At 36.9% G+C, this 21,533-nt stretch overlaps 1 protein-coding gene across 1 annotated transcript in view; it reads left to right on the forward strand.

The window, feature by feature from the left end:
- Positions 1 to 21,533, forward strand: part of OTOG (otogelin) — a 108,956-nt gene that overhangs the window by 69,457 nt on the left and 17,966 nt on the right. The window contains exons 34-42 of the mRNA XM_075502231.1: positions 7,004 to 7,121; positions 7,822 to 7,901; positions 8,318 to 12,153; positions 12,791 to 12,959; positions 13,937 to 14,073; positions 15,333 to 15,422; positions 15,802 to 15,985; positions 18,853 to 19,073; positions 19,989 to 20,127. Of these exons, the coding sequence (XP_075358346.1) occupies positions 7,004 to 7,121; positions 7,822 to 7,901; positions 8,318 to 12,153; positions 12,791 to 12,959; positions 13,937 to 14,073; positions 15,333 to 15,422; positions 15,802 to 15,985; positions 18,853 to 19,073; positions 19,989 to 20,127 (4,974 nt within the window). The remainder of the gene's footprint in view (positions 1 to 7,003; positions 7,122 to 7,821; positions 7,902 to 8,317; positions 12,154 to 12,790; positions 12,960 to 13,936; positions 14,074 to 15,332; positions 15,423 to 15,801; positions 15,986 to 18,852; positions 19,074 to 19,988; positions 20,128 to 21,533) is intronic.

Below are 21,533 nucleotides of genomic sequence, written 5' to 3' on the forward strand. Positions count from 1 at the left end.
TCTTGACAAATGCTTGTAATCACAGAGCTGTTGAGGTTTTTGAACAGCAGAATTATAGAGCTAGTGCTATTACCAGGATGTTCATACAGCATTTCAAGCAAGGAACTTTTTTTGGACATAACAAAAATATCTCCTTAGTCTTTTATCTTTGAGGGAGGAATGAAGAAGGTTAAAACATGTTCCAATTCTCAGTGGTCTTCCATTAACACAGAGTGGTATGTCTTTTCAAGTGTGAAGTCTTTACCCTCCAGTCATTATACCAAAAAATCCTATCTATGCCAATGGAAAACTAAAACAATTTACCTCAGCAAGTGGGATGAGATCAAATGATCAAGAGGCATTTCATTAATCACCACATCCGAGGGTTTGGGTTTCAGAGTTTTATAAGCAGAGAAACATAGAGCTCGAATCTTTCTCCAGTGTACTTTCACAAGGGCCAGCCTGCTGATGTAGGGTAATTACATGGTCTAAAAATACAGCAGCATTTGTTTAAGTTAATGGAAAAGTTACACCAGCTCCAGAGTGCACAGGCAAAAGCGTATTGAGTTTCCTGCTGACTATTGTAAATGCTTTGCATATTAGATCAGAAACTCTTGAACCGGGAACAGCTATTCCTGCGGAATCAGAGGATAAATATCGGGAGCAGAATAATAGGCCCAGTAAATCCCCTTGGCCAGAAAGTTCCTCATGGGGCTTCTTCATGCTCTGTGACGCACATTCAAAAGGAAGAATTTTAAATGACCTGATCACCACAGCAATAGATACATGTTTGTTTAAAGTCAGCTGACGAGTCACTTTTTCCAGTTTCATAGCAATAAATATTGTCACATTGAAATACTTTGACTATAAATTGCGCAGATATGATGGGCTAACACTGCAAAGTATTTTCCATGAGAAATCACTTCAGCTTTTAAATTGGGTTATTTTCATTATACTTAGATTTGTCTGCTGTCCTTTTCCCACAAACATTTGAGGGTTTGAGTTGATAACTGAATTTGAATATCCAGAGTATACTTACTCACAAGAAAATACATTTTGCATTCTATGCAGGAATTTTTACCGGCAACGGATTGGTATGCATTCAGTCAAAAGAAAGAATACACTTAGTCTTACCAGATGGACAAGTGCAGAGCTGTCATGTAAGAGTGATAAATTCACATTTGAAATTGTTGGGAAATTAGTTGATGTAGGGAATTGATGATCTTTTTATGGATATAACTGCAGTTTTCTTGCACTTTTTTAAAGTAATGTGCTCAAGCTAGTTACCTTTTACCTTTCATAGAATTATTATAATATGCTTTACCTTTTTAAGACCACTGACTTAATTTTATATATATTATAAAGATGTGACTTGCCCTATATAAATTCTGCAGCAGAGTTCTTAATAATGCTAGTTATGTGCTTTAATAGCTAACTTGCTGTAAATATAAGGCCTGTCTCAAGACAGAATTTTCAGCTAAAATAAAAATCTCAAGATGCACTAAGTATATGCACACTGCACAGAGGTATTTATCAATGTTTAAGTTTTGATACAGGGCATTTTTGGTTACTTTTAATGTTTGTACCTTAATTAACTGAAACACTTTCAGAAACATATTACAAAACTGAAAATGAAATTAATTTTTATGAAAAATGTTTTTTTTTACAAAAGTGTCTTGTGTCTTAAGTCAGATTTATACGTGATACTGTTGACTATTGTAACTTCAACTTACTCTTACCCATTTCCATCAGTAGAATTAATTTTCCAGAATGTCCTGTTTTACTTATAAGGAGTTGCTCTTAAGTTTATTTGAACTCGTATGCTTTGTCAGTCCGAAAGATCACGACATGGGGCCTGGGACTGGATAATGCTGGGTGACTAATGTTGTACCTGTGAATCCCGGGTATGTCACTGAACGCAACTGCTCGGTAGCTCTTGGAATCAGACTGAGGTTACTGTAGAATTGGAACATCTTTCCTATTTATACCACACAAACACAAACATTTGACCTCCCATTTTTTACTGAATAAATAGCAGGAGATTAAATAGTTAACAAGATTATATTCATCTAACAGCGTAATACTAAACTAAAGTAAAAGTATTTGAGAGGTAGATAATTATACTTTGCTTTCAGTGATGTTTTGGCTGGGCACAAAGTTAAATTTTTCCAGTGATACTTGCTTACATTTCTCATTGCAGAAACTTAGAAGTCATGGACAGTGTTTGTTAGTAGTTTGTGTGTGTTAAGTGGGTAGATAGGATTTCATGTTTCTAAACTTGTAACTGAGGAGATAGGCAATCTACATTACTAAGCAGAGTTTTGCTGCCATTATAAATAGAACTAATTCTAAAACAAATTTTGTTCCTACTAGATTTTTTGAGATCTTTGGGAAAAGTAGCAAAACAGAAAAAAGTGTCAGGTGAGAAGGAAAATCCAAATACTTAATTTTTTTCATTATTTTTAAAACTTTTATTTTAAATACAACCTTTTATTAACATTAGAACATTTCAAATATTAGGGTTTTTTTTTAAGTAAATAGCCATTTTTTGAGCATAACATGAAATTATTTATAATACGTATATTCTGAGAATGGCAAATTGTGTCCCTATGAGGTATTTAAAAGACGTTTGGAAGTATTTCAAAGACGTTTGGATGAGGTGCTTAGGGACATGGTATAGTGGTGGTCTTGGTAGCGTTAGGTTTACGGTTGGACTTGATGATCTTAAAGGTCTTTTCCAACCTATACGGTTCTGTGATTCTGTGAGGTAAAAGTCAGCATAGAAAAAAAAGACTTGTGAGCAGTAGGAATTGTCAACACATAAAAAAGTCGCCAAGTTACTAAGAAAGGTTGTTGTAACTCAACAGAACACCACAGTCTGTCGGTGATAAAAAATTAAAATTCTTCATTAAATGGTAGCAACTGTTCTCATTACCACAGAATTATTTTTGAAAGCCACGAAGAATGAAGATCATAAGTTACAGGGAACAAAATGCTTCTCTGATGTCCAAGCGAGTGAGAAAACAATGGAGTTGGAGAATATCTTTTAATAGATTGTCTTTGGCAACGTGTATACCTGCATTCATACAAAAGCTTTCTGCAGTACTGTAACATGTTGATATGCTCAGCTCCTGCTAGGTAAAAGAACTGTGGGCTCAGTTGGCATGTCAACTGGAGTGACTGTCATCCAGGGCATAATTTACCATTTTGTGAAGGATTTGCTGTGTCACTGAGCAGAAGACAAATGCTGGTAGACTTCACCAGGAGACACTTGGTTATTTTCAAATGCCATGACAAATCCTTTTGAGGAACATATGCCTGATATAAGAAGCTTGACTCATTGTCTGTAAACTGTGTATCATTCTTTTGTTGTGAGTGAGCTGTACTGTTGCACAGAGTACAGTAAGCTCGTATTACTGGTTGCTGGTGGGGGAATTTAAGTATTAAAAAAATGAGAAGCATGTGGTGGAGGTGGCTGATTAGCATCCTGGCTAGCATAAAGCATTCGTGCCTTGACACTGGTGAAATCCAGAGTTTCTGAGCTGTGGTAGTTTCTGTCATGGGAACAGCAGCATTGTAGTAACAATAAAGCTGAGGTTGGTTTGGCGTGGAAGTTAATGTCTAAAATCAATACAGAGAGTGAAAGGAATATTTCCCTCAGTTTAGGGAGAGGGATGCTTGAATGGCTTTAAAGCACTTTGTTACTGCTTTTCCTTATACCCTAATGATTGTGGGTATTGGGATCATAGTTAATATACAGATGTACTAAAAAGAGTCAAAATAATCTATTATTTTAGCTAGGTATAGAGATACTTTGTTGTACTCTTGGCTTATTCTTGAATTCATGTTAGTTCAGAACGTGGCTCTGTGCCTCTGTTTCTCCTCCCCTTCATTTTCTGTCTAATCTATTTAGTCTAAACTTTTTAAGCAGGAACTGCATCTTGCTGTGGTTTTGTTTTGTTTTTTGGGTTTTTTTTTTTTTTTTTTTTTTTTTTTTTTATGGTGACTTGCACAGGCAATCAGCTAGGTCCTTGGGCTGCTTAGGCATTCCAGAAGTGATGCTGCCAATAGTGAAAACCTGAAATATGATGAATGACTGAACTGATATTCTCCTAATGCTGGAAAGACATTTTCCCATAATTCATAGTAAAGCACAGATTTCACTATATCTGATGGATTTACTGAGACATACTGAAAACTTTTGAGATACTGGAAACCAATTCATGCAATATATTCCGCTCTTGCTGTGGTGATTTAGTTTGTTCTTTTATGTAATTTACACACTCAAAAACCTAATACAGCTTGGCCTAGCATACTCAATTCTCTAGAATCCCTTGAGTGGAAAATTAAATGTCCATTGGTTCTACAGCTCTTCTTTGAAAACAATTTTTATGACCAGGTTAATGAATTCATCTATTGTCCATACTTCTTTCTGCAGAAGTAGAGACAAAATTTGCAGACAAACATGACTTTCTTCTTGACTGGAAGCGGTGTTTATGAACCACTCAACAAACGCTATACGGTTATGTAGAAATTTGCCCTATTTCCTACCAAGGCATGCAACACCAGCAAATTCTGTGAACTTAATCTGTAGGAAAACATGGCAATCATTTCACAAAAGTCTAAGTTTATTTGGAGAATGGGAGATGGTGTGTTAATGCCAGCACTTGGAAGTGTTAATTCACAATCACTGTTCTGCTAAATTGAGAAACTAACATTCTTTGTTGGGCTGCGGTATGTGTTCTGCAAAGCTTGTGCCTTTGTTGTGTTTGAAACTTCTTCTGTGATTAATGGTGGGGTTTGTGGCAAGACTTAAAAATTACAGATCTGTCTCCATACTTAATCTAGGGTTGTCTGAAAATGAGATTTCCTAGATTCCACTCGCCTATACTGTTATTGCTGGTTATTGCCTGTGCCAACATACCTCTGATATGTTCTGTCTTTTTGTCACGTATCTTCTTCTTTTGTCCTTAAACCTTACCACTCTGACCTGTCAGTGCACACAAACCCCGATACATCAGTCAGCAAAATGTATGGAAATAATTCCCTTCCTCCATTAGATTTAAGCAACTTAACTTGGTTTCACTAGAAGGTGTCACAGAAGAATTCAGTGACTTGTGCTTAGCTTTTTATGGGAATGTAACTTTATAAATGCATTTGTTACTGTCCTAAGAATCATGTTTTCAAAAGCAGTGACAAGTTACATCCTTAGGTAGAGTGACATGTAAAAAGGATAACACTAGATGGCAACATACACGTTCTTTTGTCTGAGTTTGATTTATACCTTTAAGAGAATTATTTGTATTAAAACAGAGGACATTAATGGTTAATAATGGCAGAGAGAGAATTACCCATTAGTGGAGATGTCCCTGAATTGCAGGAAGAACAATTTCTTAGGACCTTCACGGAAAAATTGAATGTCTCCAAGAAGATGTAAAAGAGCTGCTCTCTTTGTATCTCAGTCAAGCAAAGATCAGCAAAACGTTAAAGCAAAAAGACTTCAAAGGACCAAAAGTGGAAACTTTTTCTAAGTAGTAAGCATTTTCTTTCTGGTCATTAATGTAAACATTGTTTAAGAGCAGCTACTCTTCGTAGGCTCTGAACAACATAGTTCTAAGATCAGGTTTACCAGTCTAGAAGGGACCCGTATGTCATGATGGTGGTCTTCTGTAGGCATAAATGTAAGGGAAGTGTCCCTGCCCTGCCCTGCCCTGACTGCTACACTAAAGAGCTGGGATGGGCTGTCGTGGTTTAGGGACTGAAATCCAGATATATTGCATAAGTCGTGCAGGTGTTAGTAGAGCCACTGGGATAATCTCGTGCGGGAAACTGTTCTGGATGCAGATGGGGCTGGGTTGTAGTGAAAAAGAAAGCATGATACTGCATTTGAACATGCAAGTGCATGTCACCCACATGATAATTGCCACAAATTTGTTTCTTTCAGATTTTATACTCAGTTTATTTCTTCTTTACATTAATTTTGTAAAGTTCCTGCATAATTTAATAAGCACTGGAAGTTTAACTCTTCCTCTATCTGAATTTGTACTTTGGGTTTCAGTTATCTGAATTTGAAGTCTTTCAAGAAACACTATCTGTGTAGATACTCTGAAGGCAGTTTGGAGGTTGTTTTGGTTTTGGTGTGGTTTTTTTGTTTGTGGATTTTTTTTTTTTTTTTTAATTTGCCATAGTGTTTCATTATTGGTACTATTTTGTCTGGTGAAGTATATGTTTTGAGTTAAATTTTGCAAGACTACATCTCATCTCGTCTGAGTTGCTTTCTTCATTGTAGGAGCAGTTAAAATTTCAGATTCAAAATGTTTTGAGGTTTGAATTAATTTCTCTTAGAGTAGCTATCTTATACTGCTTTTGAGAAGATCAACTGTTAAGATATATTGCTTTAAGGAGCCTAAATGGGCATAACTTCTGATTACTATATTTGGAATGGTGTTTTTGGCTTTTAAAATACAATTGAATCATACAATTTATGTACACCTTTGTGCTATATCAGCAAATTTTACATACAAAATAAACAACTATTACGATACATTATATTATGAAGAGTATCAGTGTATCAAATTGGTGCTTTTTATTTTAATAGCAATAATTGTACTGAATCAACATAATCTTAATTTTGCATTTTGTTTGAATAACCAAACATAGTTTCATTGTTGATATAGTTTTTAAAACTTAAAAACAACAGCTCTAACTTGCCTGGCTTTATTTTCAAGTGATTGTAATATGTAGTAAATGTGGCTAATTCAATGACATGTTTTATACTACAAAGAGTAAAACAGGCTGCAGAGCCAGCACCCTTTAATATACTCTGCATAAATGTAAACTGCTTTTCTATGTTTTAAAGACCTTAGTAGTTCAAAAAATATTACCAATTTTATTTGTGGAGAATACAGGTAGAAACAGTAAGAGATTTAGAGCTGCAGTGAACTTAAAGCATGCCTCTCAGTGATATGTCTCTGTGTGTGTTTCTAGAAATATATGAGAATAACAGATCTTCATTGTTTTTCAGATGTCAAATTTAAATTTCTATCCCGTTCTGCATGTGAATGGCATTATGATGCTTGTACAAGCCCTTGTTTCAAGACATGCAGGGACCCTTTGGGAAAAAACTGTCAGGCAGTGCCAAAGTAAGTATCTGTATTTTTATGGAAAAGTATGTAATTTGGGTAATATACTTATGCAGCATAATAAGAATATGAGGGACCAGATGTACGTTTAGTATAGCAGGACTGTGTTCTTATATAAGGAGGTAAGTGAAGGAGAAAAGAAATGGAATAAAACCTGCTGTGGCGCCTACGTGAAAGTGACGTTTCAGTTGTTAGGTAAGTATTGTCGGATTCTGGAATGACTAGTATATTTGTAACTTTCAAGCTGGGGGGGTATTATAGAGTATTATTAAAGAGAGGTGATTACAAGTTTGTTTCAAATAGTTGTGCCCCTACTTCTTCCTTATGCCATTGCAACAGCCATATCTGTCCTTGCCTTTTCCTCCCAGTTGGAATTTGTGCTGAGTCTGGTAAAACTGGCATTTGGATTTTGGTGTGTAAAAATATTTGGCATTTCTTAAGCAACAGCATTCAGTATTGAACCTGTGATGGTTCATTTCAAAGGCTGATTATCACAGAGTTCATGCTTTAGCTTAAATCTGAGTGAAAATGGAAGCCATGGCAATGGCATCTTGAAGGAGTACACTGAGGTCATGAGATTTAGATAGAACAAGACTGTCTACTTAAAAACACTTTATAGATAAGTTCTGTTTTCCTAAAATTAAATGCTTGATCCAGAACATACTGTTCAACTAGTAAATACTAATTGTTTTTCTTTTAGAGTGGAAGGATGCATCCCTGCCTGTCCTCTCAATATGTTGCTGGATGAAACCACTCAAAGATGCGTGTATTTTGAAGACTGTATGTTTGAAAAATTATATATATTATGTATGATACTTACCTTATTAATTTCTTAGGTCTTTAGTCAAATTTTCAAATATTGGTGCTTAAATTTGTGTGACTATGACCTTAGTTATATGAATCTTGAGCTCACTAAACATACATTTTAGTTAAAATAATTTCACTCTCAAAAATCTGAGAAAAATTTTAAACTAAGAAAGAAGTTCTTTCTTCATAAAATATTTCAGTAACATTAGATGTGGAGCAAATGATTTAATGAATTTATTTTTTAATTTGCCTACAAATTTTAGAAGTTTAAAGACAATTGAAAAGATCAGAGTTATATGAGTTAACATAACTTCCTTCTAGCTCTGCTAGCTTCATGAGTATAATTATTCATACATTTCAGACAACTATTTACTTGTGTCTGATTTCAGGCATTGAACCTGCAGATGATAGTCCGCCTTTGCCACCCAGCATTCGAACACCAGCAGTTTCACACATAACATCAAGTACAAGTTTGGCAGTGATCAGTGAAGTGGTAACTTCATTTCCTGTACCTGAAGCAAAGGACGTGGAAACAACACTTGCTTCAAAATTGCAACTCACTGCAACTACAGGGAAAACTGAATTTTCAGTTGTTACATCTAATACAACACTTCCAACCATAGCTTTATCATCAAATATTCCTTCGCAGTCAACAGAAATTACATCTGGGAGAAGCACTACAGCAGTGTCCGGGACAACAAAATCTAATGTAAGCTTGTCTGCTCCTGTTGACATTTTTCCACTGTTTCCATCTACTGTCAGTTCAGAAACTTCCACAAAGATACAACTGATCAGTAGTGGTTCCACTAAACTATTGAGGGCTACAGCACCTCAGACAGTAACTGCTACACATGCAGTGACTACAAGCACAGAATCAGAAAGCAAACCAACTTCTACTTTTATTTTTACTGGGACACCACGTGTACTTAGAACAACAGAAATGCCAGTCAAAACTAAAATAATGGAAATATCAGAAATAGCCACAAGAACACTTCCCACAAAAGAAGCACAAGTAAAACCAGAAGGACTTACAACATTTACACCCAGTTCATTTGAATCAGTAACAGAAAAAACTACTGCTTATTTGTCTCAGTTTTCCTCATCACCACCTCTGGGCATGCCTTCATATACACCACCTGAAGTTCCTGTTAGGTTTACTGAAGGAACAAAAATAAGCATAGGACAGTCTTTTACCACAGTAGCTAATGCTACAGTAACATCATTTTCTCCTGTGATCACCACTTTGTCTTTGTTAAAACCAGTGTCTTCAGCAACAACAAAAGCAGGAATTGTTTTAACTGAACAAAGCATGAAGACTACGTTCTCACCAACATACACGCCACCTATTTCATTAGGAAAGACAATTACAGAACTTCCTGTTGAAATGGTTCAACACCTGACTGGTACGGCAGAGGTACCTTTCACTACAACTCTAGGTCCAAAGACAACAACTCTGCAAACTCAAGAGGGATCATCAGAAACAACTTCGTTATCATTTGCAACTCATAAAAAGGAAACTCCCAAAACAATATTTCGTGTGGAGCATACATCAAGTTCCTATTTCCCTCTATATTCGCTACATCCTAGTTCTACAACTGAAAAATCCATCACTCTTTCTACAAAAAGACCTTCAGTGTCTGTTCCTACTCCTGCTTCTCCAGCTTCAGGTGAATTAAAAAAAACATTCAAAACTGTTTCAACTACAGGGTATCCCTCATACATAGTTCTAAACACAACAGAGTTCCTGACTACATTATACACTAAATATCCTGTTGTGGCTGAGACTATCAGAGTGACACCTTTGTCTGTTGACGTAACATCCAAAATAACATCCCCTTTTGAATTAGCAGCCAAGTCAACTTTGTCTTCTGGAAAAACATCTACCAAATACAAATCACCTCGGGTTTCAAGTACAATGAAGACAAGCACTTCAGCATATTCAGGTAGTGTTACCACATCAGTGATGAAAACCTCTATCTCATTCAAAGAAACCACCACAGTTCCTTTCGTAGCTACAGAAAGAGAGTCAGCTCAAAGAACGTCTGTCACTGGATCTCCATTTACTTTCCTTAGTGCAACTGAAACCACATTGTTGACAACACAGCCTGATAAATCACAAGTGGAAAGAATTACTAGCATCTCTACTAGAATGCCATCTGCTTTTCCTTCTTCACCATCAAGTTCTCTAATCTCTTTAAATATTTCTCTTCCTTCACTACCCTCATATGGAAAAGAAGCATCACTGACAGCTCTCAGTCCTGTGCATACACCCCGTGAAATGATCTCTTTATATCCAAAAACAACTATAGCAAAACCTATGTTACCAACAGAAAAGACCTCTGCAGTCCTGACTTTCTCTACTTTATCCACTATAACAGAACAATCAAGTACAACAACAACAGTATCACATGACAAATCACCAGGCAAAGCCATTTTAAATATCACTTATGCCACATTCTCCCCATCCTCTGAATTCAGCAGTCAGCTCATAACAACAAAAAAAGTAATGACAGCCAAAGAAAAATCGACTCTTCCCGCTTCTGTTGTACTTCCGGTAACAAAGTCTTACGCTTTCTCCACCTCTCAGTATCTAGCAGATAAATCGGTTTCTTCACCTTCTTTAACACAAATGATACCAGAAGTGACAACACCACCAAAATATCCAGTAGTTTCTACAGCATTGAAATCTACAGTCCAAAGTATAACAGATACAGTGAAACTTCCAGCACCTACAGCTCAGCCATCCTTTCCTCCATCTTCAGTAGGCCCCTTCTCTTGGCAGACATCTTCAGGAGATAAACTTTCAGTACAGACCACAAAGACCGTGGCTATACCACATTTTTCTACTCAGAAAGCTATGGAACTTGGTCGTCAGACTTCTGAGCCTTCATTGACAAGCCAAAGCAGTACCCCAATTTACCAGTATCCTGTAGAAACTCTAACAAAATCCACCGGTCAGCCACAACATGTCTTTAGCACAACTGAAGCTACAGTAGAATTGACTTCCTCATACCCCTTAATCACCTCACTACCTGTATATTCAAGTATATTACCTATGTCAGTAGGTCCTACAAAAGTTATTTTACCAACTGAAAAAGAATTGCATTTAACTGATTCAGTCACGCAGCCATATGTATCAGGAACAACTTCTGTTTTGCAGTCTACAGTCCCAACTAGAACAACAGCTGACTTGATTTTTGGCACCAGAATTCGCCCTTCCTCACCGGAAGTGCTTGCAGCTTCCTCTTCTTTAGCAACGATTAAAAAAGAAGTATTTCCTTCATTTTCCACACAAAAGGCAGGTACTGGTCTAAAATTCACATGGCAGGCCTTGTTTACTGAATCACTTGAATCAAGTCAAACTCTTGAAACAACTACAGCTTCACCAGAACCTGAGTCAACCCCTTCATCAGTTTTGTTACCAGAAACAACAGAAATTCCCGTCATGATGGGGAGTGTGCCATCCACATCAGTGGGCAAAAGTGGTACAGAGAAAACTGTGGTATTGCCTAAGCAAGTCACACTTTCAACCACCGCCTACAGTTCCACATTTCTAGCAAGTACAATGTTGTCAGCTACGTCCCGTTCATCAGCTGCAGCTTCAGCCTCTTCAATGATAAGCAGTACTGGGCAAAACATTAGTGTTATTTCAGCAGCTTCAGACAAAGCAGAAGCAGTAACAGGATCCATCACAAGCTCTGTGAAGCCCACCTATTTTTCTGTTACTTCAGAAGCAAAAGGAGCCATGCCCCTCGATACAGTAAAATCTGAAGAGCCAGAATTAACAACAGAAGTCCAAGCCATCCATACTCAAGGTGCTACCGTTACCCCAGAAACACCTCAGACATTTTACTCTCCATATTTTACAAACACAACTGCAGTTCCTTCTAATGTAAGTGTGTCAGTACTGCCCACTGTACGTTCATCCTCTGAACCAAAACCTTTTTCTTCTATAGCTGCGTCATTGGTCAGTACTACTCAAACTTCAAAACTTGAAATGTCATCTGAGGTGCAGACGCCTTCTCTGAGTTCACTGCTAACGATATCTGACCATTCAAATGACACAAGATCTCCATCAGTTTCCTCATTTGCCTATTTATCTACCAAACCACTTTATGGCTTGACTACATTTTCTGGTGGACTGGCAACAGCTGAAGCCGTGTCAGGAGTCACAGCATCAGCTTTTATGCTGCCTAGAGAAACAGCAACTCTTCAAACTTGTACAGTGAGTAACTATAAATATTTATCTATATGGTTTTGAATATGTCTTGGTTACTTTTACACACTGATAAAAAAAAAAGTGAGCCATACTTTGATCTCTAGGATTTAAAGTATTTGTATCAAACAGGGAGCCCTATTATTTTCTCAATTATATCTGTAACTTTGGATTATTTCATTGCGCATAATGGTTTTTGTAAGTGCTATAATACACTGTGTTTTGGGTGTCAGTTTCCTGAGTGTGACTGTTACAGGAATGTTTTCTGGCAAAATATGGTGCTTCATATTGTTCAATGGCAGTTTTCTGTCATGTTGCCCTCCTTAAGTATGTCTTTCCAGGGATCCCTGTTGTTATTCCTACTTGTGCCCTTCCATGCTTTTCCTTCTCAACTTCTTTTAATGTAAAGTTAAAAATTCCGTAATGCTGTTCTCCACTTTACAACAGGACAGCAGTTTTACACTGTCCTCAGAGTGGCTGGGTTTTCAAAAGTGCTCTTCACTTGTAGCTTCCATCAGTGTCATGGGGATTCATAAGTATTCTGTATCTGAAGAATGTGACCCCTTTTTTGAGCAAATACTCTGCAATATTGTGATACTAGCTCGGTAAGAATGGTAACCTGTGTCTTTTATTAAATATGCCTTAGCCAATCACAGAGAATGAGTGCATAAAACACATTTGCTTGGATGGACAACTGATCCAAGTTAATAAGTCGCAGAACTGCCCATACAATGCAACTCAACCCAGCTGTGGAGTTTTAGGATTTGCTACTCAAATGAATGGTGACAAATGCTGCCCAAAGTGGGAATGTGCATGTAAGTTTTAATTATGCAGTACTTTTGAAGTGAATTTAGGTAACATTTTAATGCATGTGTAAGAAGGCTAAGAACTGACACTTCTATACCATGGCACAGAAATAGAAGATGCATACTGTAAGGCTTACTCATTGTCTAATGCAATTCATAATTCTAGTTCTACATCCAGGGAAATTAAATCAAAATGCTCCTTTAATGGAGGATATTCCTTTACCCAGCTTAAGGTATCTTAAGTGGACATGTCTAGGTCTAACTTAGACCCATCTTGTCTTCTGTCTAATCAGAGGACACCTACTCAATATAGTCAAGGGACTTTTTGGTTCATCTTATATCTACTTCAGGATGAGAAGATTCCCTGGACTCCGTTAACAGTTTGGGGACTGTGGAAGCATAGCTTTACTGTAGTCACTCCCATCAATTACCTAGAATTGGGCAGGAAGAATCCAAACCTTAAACAAAATTCAATTTAGTCCGTAATAGCAAAGAAAGGATGCAGAGATAAGCAATTCAAATTTCTGCTTATGCTCTAGAGTTTGAAATAACTAGGAGTAGAACTCCAAGCCCTTTGAAACACAAAAGCTTTAGCAATAAGACTGGGAAGAAGGAAAATTTCCACATGAGCTCTCACCTTAGGAACAAGACTAGAAGGGAACTAAGGATCCGGCATGATCCATTGTCATTCATGGTTTTTGCTAGTTTGGGGTTTGAAAAATTACAAACCTTTGCTGGCAAGAACTGTAAGAAAATAACTGATTGCAGAGGCCTGCAGGTTGTCCCACTAAAATATTCAGAATTTGACTCTGCTGTCCATTTACAGAGGCACAACAGTATCAAATATAGCTTAAAATATATGCTGCATACATGAAACTCTAGTAAGCTAGTTAATCTTATAAAATGTATTGTTTTATCTTCACATTTTGTAATATTTACAGAATTCTAAAATAAGTTAGAAAAAACATTTAATTTATTTTTCTTAGGTCGTTGCACAATTTTCTCTGATCTGAGCATTGTAACCTATGATGGAAAGCACTTGGCTTTATTCAAAGAAGCATCCTACGTTGTTAGTCAAACTCGAGATGAAACTATAACCATCCACGTCCTTGACTGTAGAATGGTAACTAACATTTATCAGCTGGTAACTAACATTTATCAATGGTGTTCATTACTGCTAATAAGATGTATCTTAAAAGAAAGGGCATAGTAATACTACATAGTTGTGGTTAATTATTCACTTCTGTGAAATATCTATGAATTGTACTTGCACTTTACAACACTTAAGAATTGTGTAGCACTTTATCACCTGACTGTATATGCATAGTTCCTTCTGAAACAGCTGCAAGGTGAGAGGTAGGTCCATGTTATCTGATTATATGGTAAAATAGACAAGGTGGTGAGAGATTAAGTGGATATACATTTATTAGTCACTTCTGTGAATGCTATCAGATAAGTACCACCATAGTGTACCAGTGTACCAGTTGTGTATTTCAGTGCATGATTTTTACCTATGTTCATGTGGAGAAGTTTGCACTGGAAACATCAGTATTCAGAGCCATAAAAGACTGTAGGACTGTCAGACTAAATTAGACCACCCTGTGCATTCCAAGTCTCTGACAGGGTCAAATACTTGTTTCAGAGAGGGAAGAGAGAAACTCTAATGGGTATCCTGCCTAATGGGTAGCGTAGATTGGCTTTGTGTCATGAAGCGTTAATTTCTCATGAGCCTTTACAAAACTCTTTAAACTACAGTCTCTTCTGTGACAGCTAGGTAATTTTGATGTCCATATAAATGTCCATCACAAAGTTTGGTGCCAAATAATACCTTGTGGAGGTTAATTCCAGAAGCTCAATATGATTATATGAAAAATGAGATCTGTTTATGACTTTCAGATTCGTTTTTCTGTTGTATTCAGTGTTTTCTGTTTTGTTCAGCACCTTGTAGCTTGGAAAGTATGCATGTATTTCTGATCCATTACTTCTGGACTGTTCATATATCGTATAGATTCATCATTCCCAGCCTCGTTCTTGCTCACCTTCAGATATGTAGTTCATATTTTTTGGTGTCCAAACAGCTAGTCTGCCATATTTTTTTCCTCAAAACCTTTTTTTTCTGTTGTAATTTCAAGATCGGGTGATACAACACAGTTGCTAAACACAATGGAATAATAATATTTTGTTTGTTTATTTTGCAAGAATGCTATCCAGATGAACTTTGTAGTCCAGACTTGAAACAACAGTCAGCAGCAGTTTTCTTCTCTTAAAAATATACCCCCCCAAAAATACTTAACGTTGCAGTACCTAAAAACAATAAGCAGCTAATGTATAAAGATTTTGCACATTATAACTATGGTTGATGTATTTTTGCTTTCTCCACAGAGTAATTCAAATTCAACTTCTTTGTGCCTGGCAATGTTGAATTTAACCTATGTATCAAACCAAATTGTTATCAATCGTTTAAGTAGAAAAGTAAGTATTTTGAGGGTTTGCTTTTCTTTGCCATTTAGATACATCTTCTGTAATCAACTGCCTCCTCATGTAGATACTGAAGGTTAGAGTAGGACACAATAGGTAATATAATTCATGGTTCTGACTTTGTAATTTAGTCAACTGCTTGTAAATTCGAAGAGTCAAACTGTGATACAAGGACAGTTAATGAGATAAGTCACAGAGCAAGGCACATAAACTGTTAGTCTCTTCAGTACCTATATGATCTTTGTGGAGGTGAGCCTGACTTCTTTTGAAATTAGTTATGAGAGATTCCTAAGCTGTCGAGAATCTGGCCTTAGTTCTTCTACCTACAGCACTTGGTACCTGACATTTAACCTCTTTTCTGTGTGTATTTTAGATAACAGTAAATTCAAGATTTGCTTGGCCTACTGTTAGAAAATATGGGTACAAAGTCGAGGATTCGGGCTTCAAGTATGCAGTTGAGACCCCAACAAAAATCAGAATTCAGTGGTTTCACAACACAGGCGTGATGATTATTGAATTTAATAGTACCAGAGAACCAAAAGCTTTGGGACTATGTGGTAAGTATACAGTAGTGCAAGAACTAAAGACATTTAGATGCTTTGCTAGGGAAGCACATTTTCCTAATTATATAAACTATCTTTTGCAGGATCTGGCCCAAAAGAGTTATTGCAGATCATTGCAAAATTTAAGATACTATTAAAATTAAATTATTATTAATTTTGTTAATTGTTGAAATTATGTTTGATACCTATCCACGTAATCACTTTTTACCCATAGTGTTGCTTCTGACTGTAACATGATTGAATCACAGGCATGATTGCTGTAACCAAACCCAAATAAGTAAGTCAGGCATAAATTTGTAATATCAAATAAGGTCATTTACAGATTTAGTGTTTGATATCCATCTGATAGGAAGCAATATGTGCTATTTTCAGTTTCTAAAGGTCAGAATTCACAGGAAATGTTAACTTGAGAGAACTAATCTTAGTTTATCTGTTGCAGAAAATAGTTCAGAGGGAATTTCTTAATAGTAACAGGTTAAATAACCATAACTTTGCACTCTGTTAGGTCTGCTCAATAGTTTCACATAGTTTCTTTCTAAAAAACATAGCCTTGAATAAGCTGTTGGTGCTATAGCTTTCGCAAGCATGTATTTGTTGATGTAAATCCCTACTGTGACACCTGAATCTGTAAATTTATCTGCTGTAAATTGGAGCTGGAAACCAGGGTTACAGAGTTCATATAATTACAGTGGATATCTTTCCAGTTTCAGAAAGGGCAAATGCCTGTAGCTCAGTATCAAATACCAGTGATAGCTCAGTCCAGTTCCAAGTCCTGCAGACAGTAATGTGCTTCTTGCAGAAGAAGAGAGTTTGAATTTACTGCCATTTTGAAATTGGATTATTATCTGTAATTTGCCCTAACTTTTGTTTTCAACATCATTCTTGCTCTGTTTGGCTAATTGTTATTGTAATTAGATCAAACAGAAACAAGAAAGTAAAGACTGTATTTTTTAGTAAGCCTGATTATTTTACTAAGCCTGACTCAAGTTACCCTGAAAGTCTCTTTTGCTTTTACCTGTTCGATTACTGTGATAGGGAGAACTGGGAACATTACGCTCCTGGTTTACAAGGCACTTTAACTAGATGACAACACATTTCTGTGGATGGTGTTCCAAGTACAACTTCTTCAGAGAATGTGTTGTATTTTTCTGGTATTCATATCTGATTGGGATTCTCTGCATAGATCTGCCTGCACAGTGCTGTCTGGTGTGACTTACCAGAGCCTGCTTTAAATGAGCTGGTTGTACTGCTGCATCTTTTCAGGATAAATTAGTCTACCCTGATCTCCTGTGCTTTCTGTGTTAGTCTGCTTCTTGTATTTGAGCTTTCTCAGATGTCTTTTGGCTGAACTGCAGTATTGGTAGATCTGGATTTCTCAGCTTCATGGAAATGATAAAACTGAAGGCACCATTATGGTTTTGTAGCAGCAAGCATCCCTCGGAAGGATCTGTGTCAGCAACAACAGTGTCTTTTACAGTGGAAAGATCAGGCAAATGTGGCAACTGGTGAAGAGCTGGTGTGGGAGATGAGGGATGTGGGAAGGGAACATGGACATCTCTATAGCAAAACTGGTGGCAGAGAGTGCAAGCGTGTCAGTTTTAGCTGCAACCAGATCCTGCCAAACCAAATGTGAAGTCTTAGTTTTGCTGTGTTAAGTCTCCCTGTCAATGTATAAGAGAAGTGGTGGAAAAAGATGTCCCAGACACAATAGCAATCCTTTTAAGTCTCTCAGAACCATCAAGCACTTCCTATTTGTGTTGCATAGATTCACAACTTCAAGAAGTTCAACCAGAAACATTTTTGGTCGAATAATGGTTACAGTTTCAAAAGCTGTTTTACTCTCTGAATGCCTGTTGCTGTATCACTGATTGTCAATGGCTTGCTCATGTCATCAAGAATTGGTGAAAAATGGTAAAACAGACCAGTTCTCTAGAAAGGGTTAAATCCACAAATATTTTTTGAACATATAAAGATTCAGAACTGCTATGCAGGTTTGCGGAGACGTCAGAAGAAAGCATTCCAGAAGTCTGATACAAAAGTCTCAGAAATTGTGATTAGGAAGAAAGAATGGGGGACTGATCCATCATTCTGCTTTTTTGTACCTGCTGGCTCTTAAAGGACCTTCCAGAGGAGACTGCTGTAATACATGGATGTTCTGTGCTGACCAAAGTTACTCTCCATGTGTTACATTGCTTCCTTTGCCCCAAAGTATTTCAAAATTGCCAACTACCTTAGCTTAAACAGAAACAAAATGTGATGCTGCCTTCTGAGAAGTGCATACAGAAAAGTTTGATTTTTTTTCCTGCTGAGGGGTAATATAAGTATACCTGGAAGTGCCAAAGGCTGCACTTTTCTGGTAGCTCTTAAGCCAGTAGATGCTTAAGACTGCTCAGAAGCATAAGTAGAATAGTACAGTATTTCTGAAGTACAGTATCAGATAAGCATCTTGGCATTTTATGGGAGTTCCCTTTTCTGATAACATTTACAGTTTTCTTTTGTTGCTATACATGGAGGTGCTTTGTAACCTTTTTGAAAATACATTTTTGTTTAGTGCTTTTGCAACAGAGGAGTGAAGCTTGTGTGCCATAGGTGGGCTCTCTGAACAGCTTTTTGATATGCAATAGATTCTCTTTCACCCATCTTAATTCATAGATGGATCTTTACTTTTGCTTTGCTTAATTTGTCTGAATTTTGTGTGTTTTGATCCTGTCAGAGACTTTCCACATCTCTTGTGGGTTGTGATACTGTCATGTTGTATGAGTTTTTTAAAAGCTGTTTACTTGTTTGAATATGCCACCTCAAACATACTTCAGAATGAACCATGCAGTGTTGACCCACTTTTTTCTTCTGGTAATACACAGGTTTTTGTGACAGAAGCTTGGAAAATGACCTGATGCTACCCAACAGGACAGTTTTAAGCAAAAGTGATGCTCCATTGACTTTTATAGACAGCTGGCAAGTACCAGACACGTTAAAGTATGTTGGAGAAGACAGGCATCAGGAAACTAATTGCTCAGTCATGGACTGCTCAGAGTGCTTAAGACTAGTGTTGAACCAGACCTTCAGCAGCTGTCATCCTTATGTATGTTAACTATTTTGAAAGCTTACATTTTGAGAGATGCAGTTCTGGTATAACTTTGTATACTTGATAGTTTCATTAATGTGAAACTACATGTTAACCACATCTGTGGAATGAGATAGATACTTTTTTGTATCTACAGTTGCAAGGTAAAAATAATTGAAGAGTGTGCCAGCTGGGTAGGAGAGTTGCAATAAGCAACTAACACTTTCAGAATTCATAATATATCTCTGTTAGTTTTGGCAATACCATCTGATTTATAAATCAGTCCAGCTAATTCAACTGTATCAATATGATGTAGAGCAAAGTACAATAAAATGGTTTTAAGATTTAATTAATCCTTAAGTGTTCAGTAATTTAACAAGTTCCAAATTGCAATGGGTAATCTGAGAGCCTGCATTCTCAAAGGCTCTAGAGACAAGGAGTTGAGCTTAGAGAGATGAGAGGGTAGAACAGACCATTTAAAGCAAACCTAAAGCAAATAACAAACTCACAGTATGCAAATAAAGTATGTATTTGTGGTCATATGAGTATGTTTACCATTTTACCATTTGTATATTGTTAAGTTTGATGAAGAGGAGGCCAAAACCAGACAAAAACATAGAGGTAAGGAAGAACATGGAACAATGATTAATTATGCCCTCTATTGGAAAAACTCTATTAGCTCTTGCCTTGGCTCTCATACGAGATGAAACTGAGGAATATAAGGATGTCTTGTATTTTTTCAACATTCAGGAAGCCTTACTTTTAAATGCTAGCAGAGTCTCTTTGTACACCAGTGAAGGCTGGTGGCTTCTTGCTTACTGTGAACCAAGAACTTTTGGCTTGTTTGTAGCTGATATTTAAAAAGGTCAATCTTTTTCCTTACCTAGCAGGGTCTCTATGAAGCTGCAATATTTTTTGTTTTTTCTTTATTAGGTTCCACCTGAGCTATTCTGTAATATATGGGCTCAAGACACTGAGTACATTCGAAATCCATGCATTTCGCTAGCTGCCTATGTGGCAATGTGCAACAAATTCAATATTTGTATAGAATGGAGGAGCTCCAATTACTGCCGTAAGTATTGTGCATGTATGTGTACCTCTAGTGTTCAGAGAGACAAAATTTGCCTAATGTAAGTGTTACTGTAAGTTGAAAATATCAATGCTCCTTGAGTCTTCATGTACTTTGGAAGTCATTGAGATAATAAATTCAGCATTTTTTTATGATACAACTCAAAGCAGTGTGCAAAAGGAATCAGGATCATTATAGCCATTTCACAGATGGAAAAGGTAAGCTAAAGAACCTTGCTCAGAAGTCTACCTCTGGCTTATAATGTACTTAACTGTAGAAGTCAAATCTTCTCACTTGCGATGTAGTGTTCATTTCTCTTAGCCACTTTCCACTGATAAAAGCAAAACACAACAGAATTGGTCGTGGAAAGAAGGAAGCCACAGAAGGTTCTGTGGTACTTTGAAATGGTGATGTCTGCTTGACGCTGCTCCAGAAAGCTGTGTCTTCGGAGAAAGGATTAGAGAAATGAAACACCTTTGAGATTAGGTGGAAGGTAAGGATTAAAATCTGAGAGCTAGAGTATCCTGGCAGAAGACATCTCCTGTAGCAACATACTAAAATGTGAGGCCAAATGGGATCTATAGTTGTCAGTAAATAGAAAATTTGCATTACAGGATCTCTTTATGCTGTCAGTGATCACCTAGGGAAAGCCCTATGCGGTGATAACATAGGGAAGTCTGTGGTTTCAGTGCTTGAAAAGGGAAAGACTTATTGATGAAACATGATCCCCCAAAATAAGAGAACTAACTGTACATGGAAATCATAAGTGATGTCTTTTTTTAAAGTGATTTAAGGTGGGTACGTGCATACAGACTTCATGAAGGCATGTCATAATGCCCTGCAAATAGTAATCATGGAGTCTAAAACTTAAAGACAGTCAGGTTGTTGGTTTTTTTTTTTTAAATCTTCAGTTTGTATGAATTTTACTAGCAAATAGCTGTTTAAAAAGAGATCTTACAAAATATATCTGTAAATATAGTTATGTATTCCATCCATCTTGAAGGAACACATCACTCTCTTATTTTTGTACCACAGTGACCTCTGGTGGTACATGCCTAGCAAGGAAGAACCATGAAGTTGCATCTGGATTTTGTGGTCACTAAGTGTTGATATGCTGTAGACTGATTTTTAGAAGCCTCAGTTCCTCTATTTACAGGACTCTAATAGCTATTTCCTGTGGGGCATTATGGCCATTTTTTTTTTTAGTAGTGAGGAGCTGAATAAAATCAACCTCCTGTCCCAGTTAATCTTTAAAGTCTTAAACTGGAACCTTCTTCATTTTTGAGCACAGTCCCTTTGTGAAATGGACTTCATCTCATTACCATGATTCCAGATGGTGTTGCTGTATGATTTAGGTATCATTACATGATGAGGATCATATATTTTGGTAGTTCCCAGAATCACACTGC

Source organism: Mycteria americana, chromosome 5 (assembly GCF_035582795.1).
Source record: "Mycteria americana isolate JAX WOST 10 ecotype Jacksonville Zoo and Gardens chromosome 5, USCA_MyAme_1.0, whole genome shotgun sequence".
Classification (NCBI taxonomy): domain Eukaryota; kingdom Metazoa; phylum Chordata; class Aves; order Ciconiiformes; family Ciconiidae; genus Mycteria; species Mycteria americana.